The sequence below is a fragment of the Chiloscyllium punctatum genome, chromosome 29 (genome assembly GCF_047496795.1).
Source record: "Chiloscyllium punctatum isolate Juve2018m chromosome 29, sChiPun1.3, whole genome shotgun sequence".
Lineage (NCBI taxonomy): Eukaryota > Metazoa > Chordata > Chondrichthyes > Orectolobiformes > Hemiscylliidae > Chiloscyllium > Chiloscyllium punctatum.
In genome coordinates this window covers 59,084,952-59,094,910 of record NC_092767.1, presented here as the reverse complement: position 1 = coordinate 59,094,910, position 9,959 = coordinate 59,084,952, and the positions used below count along the sequence as shown (strand labels likewise).

Genomic DNA, 9,959 nt, shown 5'->3' with positions numbered 1-9,959 from the left:
GAAGGTCGAATTTGAAAGCTGAGTACAGGATTAAGGATAGGATTCTTGACAGTGTGGAGGAACAGAGGGATCTTGGTGTGCAGGTACATAGATCCCTTAAAATGGCCACCCAAGTGGACAGGGTTGTTAAGAAAGCATATGGTGTTTCGGCTTTCATTAATAGGGGATTGAGTTTAAGAGTCGTGAGGTCTTGTTGCAGCTCTATAAAACTTTGGTTAGACTGCACTTGGAATACTGCATCCAGTTCTGGTCGCCCTATTATAGGAAAGATGTGGATGCTTTGGAGAGGGTTCAGAGGAGGTTTACCAGGATGCTGCCTGGACTGGAGGGCTTATCTTATGAAGAGAGGTTGACTGAGCTTGGACTTTTTTCATTGGAGAAAAGGAGGAGGAGAGGGGACCTAATTGAGATATACAAGATAATGAGTGGCATAGATAGAGTCGATAGCCAGAGACTATTTCCCAGAGCAGAAATGACTAACATGAGGGGTCATAGTTTTAAGCTGGTTGGAGGAAAGTATAGAGGGGATGTCAGAGGCGGGTTCTTTACGCAGAGAGTTGTGAGAGCATGGAATGCGTCGCCAGCAGCAGTTGTGGAAGCAGGGTCATTGGGGACATTTAAGAGACTACTGGACATGCATATGGTCACAGAAATTTGAGGGTGCATACATGAGGATCAGTGGTCGGTACAACATCGTGGGCTGAAGGGCCTGTTCTGTGCTGTACTGTTCTATGTTCTATTATACTTTACTCCAATGCTGCACACTATACCAATCAGAAAGAGAGGGTAGACGGTTTCTCTTACAAGTAACTGTATAGGTCAAATTGATCTCCCCCCTCCCTCTGCCCCGCCTCCTGGTGAACAGCTCACCTGGACTTGTCACAGTGACTCGGTGATGTAACTGTTCAATAAGAATCCCCAGAGGAGGCAGGAAACACCTGTTAATGATAAAGCCAGATAGAGCAAAATCTTGTTTCTCTTCTGAAGACTGAGCGTGTTTATTCCAACAAGAAACAGGTTACTATGAAAGTGAGGGAATATATTTAGAATTTCTGGTTATAAAGAAATGCAGGTACTGTCTGCAAAGTATAACAGTCAAAATGTTGGCAATTTATCCTACGTGTTTCTACATAGGCTCCGTAGATGGCGCTCTATGGCCATGAACGAAAGCAGTACTGGTACCTGGTGTGACAAGAACATAAGGACAGGGGAAACCATTTGACTCTGAACCAATATCATTGGGAAAGAAAGAAGATAATTCAGTCCCTTCATGGAAACAGGAGTATTCAGTATAGAACAAGAAGAGGTTCATTCATCTTCAAAAGTCGTAGAGTTACACAGCACAGAAACAAACCCTTCGGTCCAAATCATCTGCGCGGACCAGATATCCAAAACTGACCTCGGCCCATTTGCCAGCCTTTGGCACATACCTCTCTTAACTCTTCCCATTCATGTACCTCTCAAGATGCCTATTAAATGTTATAATCGTATGCTCCTTCACCACCTCCTCTGGCAGCACATTTCATACATGCGCCACCACTTGTGTCAAAACGTTGCCCTCAGGTCCCTTTTAAATCTTTCGCCTCTTACCTTAGACCCATGCTGTCTAGTTTTAGACTCCTCTACACTGGGAAAAGTACCTTGGCTATTCACTCTATCCATGCTCCTCATGATTCTATAAACCTCTGGAGGCCATTCTGCTTTACTAATTATTGTAGGAAGCGTCAGCATCTAAAGTCTATTGAGTCGTTTAATTAGATCAGGGCAGGGTTGTTTCCAAGCTCCAGTTACTTATCTTTATTTTGCAGTTTTCTTTATCCTCATAATAAAAAAAAGGATCAATTTGAGTGGTGATAGTGCCACCGGAATTTCAGCCTCGGGAGATTATTGTGAAAGAGCGTTCGCGAGACCCAATGCAATTTGTGTGGATGCTGTGCCTAACCCTGATCAACCCTCAGGATAAATGGTTTCTCTCTCCATGTTCCATCAAATCATCTTATTTCTCTTGAGTAGGTGACAATCCGAATGTCAAAATTCAAGGGGGGAAAAAAACAATCCTGATCGGAGAATGATCTGTCCCGGAAACACACAAACAGGTACTGAACAGACCATTCGGTCCCTCACCGGTCTCTCCGCGAGTCAATGAGACCCAGGTTCATCTGATTGGCCTTAACTTCATGTTCTCGCTTTTCATCACACCTCAAACACTCTTGCATCTGCCTCAGTGCAAAACCCTCTCATCCTTGAATCTATTCAATGATTCCATTGCTCTCTGCTGAAGAGAATTCCACGCTATTCTCTGCGAGAAAAAAAAAGGCTGCTTCTCATTTCCGTTTTAAACTGGTAAAATGGTTCTCTTTGTTCCAGAAGGAAACGTCACGATGGGTACGGAGGGTGGGAGGGGGGATGCGGAGGGACGAATTCTCAGCATTTGATAACCCCTCTGATACAATTCAGTACAAATGAAATGTCTTTTGGGTTTCGATGACTTTACCTCCGACTCTTCTAAACTCCAATTTGAAGTTTATTCCAACATGTTGTGGATCTGCCCGCGAGGGCGAGTTGATCCTCTCTATGAAACAGCCCGGAAATCATTTTTGCATTATAAGTAGTTCACTTGAATCACGTCTCAATATTTTACTTTGAAGTGAAGTGCCCGTGTTGGACTGGGGCGGACGAAGTCAAGAAATCACGCGACACCAGGCTATGGTCCAACAGGTTTACTTGAAATCACGAGCTTACTTCAGGTGAAATGAAGAAGTGGCAACGCTCGGAAAGCTTGTGATTTCCAATAAGTTTGTTGGATATAACCTGGTGTCGTGCGATTTGCAGATTGAAGGGTATGACAGACATGTTTATGCAGTCTGTACTGTTAATTTCCCCTCCACGCCTTCTGTTGTTCTGGTGAATCTGATCTGCGACCCCCTCGACAGTTTGTCCACTCCGCAACCCTTCCTTTGGATCTTGCTGTTCCTAATAGACCCTCATTATCCAAATAGGGGATGAGGGGCGTGGCTGATAATAAAACGGGGCGGGACTATCAATCTGATTGGGTGGGATCTGGATATCAATCAGAGTGAGGAGCGGAGCAATGTATTTTCAACGCTGTCTTGCCGCTGATAAAGGTTGTTTGAATGGGAACCTTAAAGTGGAAGATGCATCTGTTGGTGGCTCTGTTCATCATGGTTCACTGTAAGGGTCTCGACAAATGAAACAAATCCTAACATCTAACTAACTTTGTTTCTGCTGCCTGTCCTTCCCATCTACTGTTTTTCTTTCTGTTGACTTTTCTCTCAATTACACTTAATTTATCTTGTTTCTCTTATTTAATTTTTTTCCTCCAAGACCCCAAGCGTTCAATATCCTGACCTCTGCTGCTCCCTTGTCTTTGCCTCAGATGTGAAGTCGCAGACTATCCATCAGACCCCCGCCGCCGTCTCCCAAATTCCAGAGACGAGAGTGAAGCTGCAGTGCCGTGTGGAGACAGCAAGTACCATCAACATGTTCTGGTACAGACAAGCCCCGGGAAAGGGGCTGCAGCTGATGTTTTACTCCAGTATCGCAAATCATGAGGATCCGAAGGGGCCGGTGGACGGTTTCACCGCCGACAGACCAAATAACAACGAGTTTAACCTGGAGACCCCCAGCCTTTTGGTGAACAACTCGGCTGTGTATTACTGCGCCTGGAGTCTTCACAGTGACTCAGGGAGAGGGAGCAGCTCAACAAAAACCCCAAAGATTGCACGAAACAACCACGAATGACATCACTCATCGCCTCAGCTCGTCTTACAGGTGTCTGTATCGCAAACGGAGCATTTTGCTCTGTTAATTAAGAGCAACGGGTGCATAGAATGACATTGTGAATGGTGACATCAGAGAGGACAGGTTATAACTGACTGAGGGTTGGAATGCTCTCTACTAAACGGAAGCCAGATGAGGGAGAAAGGAGTTAAATACTTTGTTCATACGTGAAAGGAAATGTAAATGGGAAGAGGTGTTGCATAAACATTAGCACTCGGACGCGGGCTGAATGGCCTCCTTTTGGGATATTCATTACCTGCATTCAGAGTGAGCAGCGAATAAACCAAAATTATGGCAATTGATTTACTCCTCATAGGATGTCGATCTCAGTGTCATTCGCTGCCCGCCCTTAGTTGCCCTTGAACTGAATGCCTTGATGGGCCATTTGAAAGGGCAGTTAAGAGTCAAATATATTCCTGGGGTCCGGAGGTAGACCAGATCGGATTGGTGACCCCAGATTTCATTTCCCAGACGTATTCTTTTTGTTTTACAGCAAATCCATAATAGAGTCATAGAGATGTACAGCATGGAAACAGATGAAGCGCTGTAGTGTGATTTAAACTAAAATCAGCAAAACACCAGCCAGGGCTTGGGGATTAATAGCCCGGTTACATTATCACCACTCCACCAGCTCCCCAAAAATAATCTGTGGTTTAGAAATACTGTTTGGCGAGGGAATCGCGCAATAATTAGTAATAATTTGAACATGGCCCTCTCTACACCTCACATCCAGTGAATTTGGCAGGTATTTCAAGCGAGTGTCTTGACTTCTAATCAAAGACATTTATCTAGAGCAGGAATGTGCAAAATAATCCACAAACCATTAACTGTTGTATGGACAAAAGGCGCTAATTAAGGATGAGTTACAGAAAGACAACGAACGAAAGATAGTTCAAGGGAGAAACGGAAATACCAAGGCTTGGTAATTTAATCTAAAAATTGTGTTCAGGCACAGTGACAGCGGAGGGAGCGGTAAGACTAAGTAACTGATGAGTCGTAGAGGAACAACAGGTGGCCATTCAACCTAGCGCACAGACACAGAACGAAACCATTATCAGTCCGCGCTCACTTACACTGGAACACACCCAGACATAGTTTTTTCTTTAATCAACACGTTATGACACAGCTCTGTGACCATTAAATTCTGAGCTGGGACTTCAACCCGGTCGGGATACTGCCACTGAGCACCTCAAATTCGATTATTTGGCAAAAAAAACCACTTCGTCTTTCTGATTCCCGAATATTTAGACGGGCAACTGGTAATCTTTTATTAACTATTCTTAGGTGAACGTATCTGTCTCATTGGGAACTGGAAGGAGGGGAGCAGTCCGTGCCCGTGTCTTAAACATTCTGAAAGATTGATGGGAAACTCGGAATGGTTTCCTACAATTTCAAAATTGTCAGCAAGAGGGCTGGGAGTGAGATGAGGAGAAATCTCTTTACTCAGAAGCAACAAAAAAGTACAGAAATTGCTGGAAAATCTCCACAGGTCTGGCAGCATCTGGGGCGAGGAACCAGAGTTAACATCGAATGACCCTTCCTCAGAAATGATGGTAGCTACGAAAATGGGAAGGGGGTGTTGCATAAACATTAGCACTCCGACGCGGGCTGAATGGCCTCCTTTTGGGATATGCATTACCTGCATTTAGAGTGAGCAGCGAATAAACCAAAATTATGGCAATTGATTTACTCCTCATAGGATGTCGATCTCAGTGTCATTCGTTGTTCCCCCACCCCCACCCCCCACCCCCCACCCCCCTTTGTTGCCCTCGAACTGAATGCCTTGATGGGCCCCGTTTACATGCAGAAGATAGGCTGGGAGAAAGGGGAAAGGAGTAAACAGTAGGTGGGGATAGAGCCCAAAGAGAGAGACACGAACAGTTGGACAGACAGAAGAATGGGTAACGATCCGGCCAAAGGGGTGAGTGAGGACTGTTATTGAATAATAATGTGTGTAATAGCTGACTATGTGTTACCAAGGCCTGGTGTGTGGGTGCTGGGGTGCTTCGGAGCAGAGCATTTAGAAGGTGATGATGCTTAAGTCCAAAAGTTGGTTGCACTCCATATTGAGTCTCGACGGCTGCAGGGTCCTCAAGCGGCAAAAGAAGTACGACTTTTCTCAAGTTGATAAGATTTGACATGCGCTGCCTGGGAGAGTGCTAGAGCCAGATTCCTTAAGAGAAATCACAAGCTTTCGAAGCGCTGCCCCTTCTTCAGCTGAAATCCAACATCAGCACTAATGGGACGAGACAGACACTGTTCATCGTAAACTGGGAAGCTCTGCTAACAGGCAAAACAATCATATTCCAATTGGTTGAAGGGCCTGGGGGCGTGTCCAACCCTGTCCTTCCCCATACCGACCTGATGTACCACTCAACAGCTTGGAAAGAGCGAGTTGGTTCTCCAGCAGACGCCAAGCTGCTGTGCCCGCACCTTCTCTCTCAAACAAGAAACTTCAAGAGAATGATGATTCGGATCCTGGGTCTAATGACACTGTTTCACTGTAAGGGATTTTCTCAAACAATGGTTGTGCTCATGAGCTTTTTATTCATCGCTATCTTTCTCTGTTGCCCTAATTGTCTTCATTTACTGACTTCATCTCCTCCCTGTCTCTGTTGCAGTCGTGGATTCGCAGACAATCCAACAAATTCCCGCTGCTGTCTCCAAAATTCCCGGGGAGAATGTGACTCTGAAGTGCACCGTGCAAGGCATCAGCAACACTTGGATGTATTGGTACAGGCTAAGCCCCGGAAAAGAGCCGCAGTACATGTTTCACTCCGCAGGTAGCAATATCGTAAGTCCCGATGAACGGGTGGATGGTTTCACCGCCAAGCGACCCAGTGACACCGAATTTAATTTGGAAGCCCTCAGCCTCCGAGTTGATCATTCAGCCGTGTATTCCTGCGGCTGGAGTCTTCACAGTGTCTCAGAGAGAATCAGCAGTTCAACACAAACCCCGAACTGCAGCTGGAAACAAAGCTGTTTCCTCTCACCGCAGACCTTTGAGTTTAAGAAGAGATCATGTTCAATAAAAGTCATAGCGTCATAGAGACGTACAGCACAGAAGCAGACCCTTGGGTCCAACTTGGCTATGTCGACCAGATATCCCAACCCAATCTAGTCCCACCTGCTAGCACCCGGCCTATATCCCTCCAAACCCTTCCTATTCATATACTCATCCAGATGCCTCTTTAATGTTCCAATTGTACCAGCCTTCAACACTTCCTCTGGCAGCTCATTCCATATACGCACCACACTCTGCGTGAAAATGTTGCCCCTCAGGTCTCTTTTATATATTTCCCCTCTCTCTCTAAACCTATGACCTCTAATTCTGGACTCCCCCACCCCAGGAAAAAGACTTTGTCTATTTATCATATCCATGCCTCTCATGATTTTATAAATCTCGATAAGGTCACCTTCTCAGCCTCCGACGCTCCAGGGAAAACAGCCCCAGCCTATACAACCTCTCCCTATACTCAAATCCTCCAACCCTGGCAACATCCTTGCAAATCTTTTCTTAACCCTTTCAAGTTTCACAACATCTTTCCGATAGGAAGGAGACCACAATTGCACACAGTTTTCCAACAGTGGCCTAACTAATATCCTGTACAGCCGCAACATGACCTCCCAACCCCTGTACTCAATACTCTGACCAATAAAAGAAAGTATGCCAAACGCCTTCTTCACTATCCTATCTACCTGCGACTCCACTTTCAAGGAGCTATGAACTTGCACTCCAAGTGCAAGTGTTTAACAGCACTCCCCAGGACCTGCTCTGATTTGCTTTCCCAAAATGTCGCACCAAAAGTGGATGATGAAATTGAGTAGAGCTGGAGAAATTGCCAACAAAAGTGAACAATTCAGAGACGTTTTAACTTTCCGGAAAGCTGAATATGTCGCAGGTCTGAAGAATATTTATTCCAGACTCGAAGGCAATAATTCTCTCCCCTACAGGGAAATAGATAGAGTAGACAGTCAGAGACTTTTCCTCCTGGTGTTACAAGGGGACATAAATTTAAGGTGAAGGGTGGAAGGTATAGGGGAGATGGGATAGGTTCTTTACCCAGAGAGTGGGGGGGGGGGGGGGGGCATGGAATGCGCTGCCTGTGGGAGTGGCAGAGTCAGAATCATTGGCGACCTTTAAGCGGTAATTAGATAGGTACATGGATGGGTGCTTAAGCTAGGACAAATGTTCGGCACAACATCGTGGGCCGAAGGGCCTGTTCTGTGCTGTATTGTTCTATGTTCTATGTTCTATCTCGTCATGCTCGTCACAGTTCACCCTTCCACCCAACTTGGTATCAACTGTAAACTTTGAGATGTTACATTTTGTTCCCTCATCCAAATCCTTAAAAATATGTGAATAGCTGGTGTTCTAGCACAAATCCACGTGGCACCGCATTGTTTACTGCCTGCCAATTTGAAAAGGACCGAATAATTCTTACTATTTATGTCCTCTCTATCAACCACTTTTTCTATCCAGTTGAATACACCTCCCCCAATCGCATGTTCTTTAATTTTGCACAATAATCTCTTATGCGGGACTTTGTCAAATGCTTTCTGAAAGTCCAAGACCACATCGACGAGCTCCCCTCCCCCCCCCCCCCCCCCCGCCTGCTTCATCGAGAAATGAATATGAGCATCTGTCCTTATACATTTATTAGAAAAGGAATAGCATATAAAAGCGGAGAGATGTTTTGCAGATTTATTAATCCCTCCTTTGGACTTTGCTGTTCCTGGCTGTTCCCTGTCAGCCAATTAGGAGGTGCGGGGCGGGGCGGGGCGGGGCGGGGCGGGGCTGATCTTGTGACGGGGCGGAACTATCAACGTCACTGGCCGGGACCTGGATATCAACCAAAGTGAGGAACGGTTATTTCCAATGTTTTCTTACCAGTGACCAAGGTTGTTTGAAAGGGAACCTTAAAATTGAAGATGTATCTGTTCCTGGCTCTCTTCATCATGTTTCACTGTAAGGTTCTGCGCAAATACAAAACTCCTTTCTCCATCATCTAGTTTATTTCCACTGCCTCTCCTTCCTTTTGCTGTTTTTCTTTATGTTCCCTCTTGTCTCTTTTTCACTTAATTTATCTTGTTTCTTTTTTTTTTCAATTTCCTGATTTCGGCCTCTCCCCATCTTTGCCTCAAGATGTGAAGTCGCAGACTATCCACCAGACTCCCGCCGCCGTCTCCCAACTCCCAGGGACGACAGTGAAGCTGCAGTGCCGTGTGGAGACAGCGAGTCTCGTCAGCATGTTCTGGTACAGGCCAGCCCCGGGAAAGGGGCTGCAGCTGATGTTTTACTCCAGTATCGCAAAGCACGAGGATCCGGAGGGGCTGGTGGACGGTTTCACCGCCGACAGACCAAATAACAACGAGTTTAACCTGGAAGCCCTCAGCCTATTGGTGAACACCTCGGCTGTGTATTACTGCGCTTGGAGTCTACACAGTGACTCAGCGAGAAGGAGCAGCTCAACAAAAACCCCAAAGGTTGCACGAAACAACCGCGAATGACATCACTCATCGTCTCGGCTCATCGTGCTGGTGTCTATTTTGCAAACGGAGCATTTTGTTCTCTTCATTAAGAGCAATGTGTGAAAGGCAGAACACAGGAGATGAATAGAAAGACTTGTCAATGATGACGTCAGGAAGGACAGGTTATAACTGACCAAAGACTGGGAGGTTGGAATGCTCTCTCCACAATCGGCCGATGCGTCCTGATCAAGATTTTTCAAAATTTACGCGAGTTGTTAGGGAAGTCGTAACGAATAAATTTCCACTTTTCTGCGTGGGTGTGGGGTTTGAAATGGGACGCATTTCTTAAAGACAATGAGTGAGAAATGCCATGGGATATTCAGGAGGTTTCTTTACCTGGTACTGATGAGACCGTGGGATTTGCTTTCATGGTTGGAGCGACTGTCGTTGCTAGGGACGCCAGATGAGGACGAATGAAATGAAATAATTTGTTGGTGGATGAAAGTTAATGTTAATGGGAAGAGAGTGATGCATAAACAGCAGCACTCAGACGCGGGTTGAGTGGCGTCCGTGTATGAATGAGGAGCAGAAATATCAAAATTATAGGAATTAATTTATAACTCACAGGATGTAGATCTCAGTGTCATTTGTTACTCGTCCTTAATTACCCTTGAACTGAATGCCTT

At 45.6% G+C, this 9,959-nt stretch overlaps 1 gene segment (V, D, J or C); it reads left to right on the top strand.

The window, feature by feature from the left end:
* The first annotated feature begins 1,143 nt into the window (after positions 1-1,143).
* Positions 1,144-3,762, top strand: LOC140454677 (T cell receptor beta variable 30-like). The segment is given in 2 exon segments: positions 1,144-1,185; positions 3,346-3,762. Coding segments are annotated over 2 exon segments (459 nt in total).
* Positions 3,763-9,959: the final 6,197 nt, after the last annotated feature.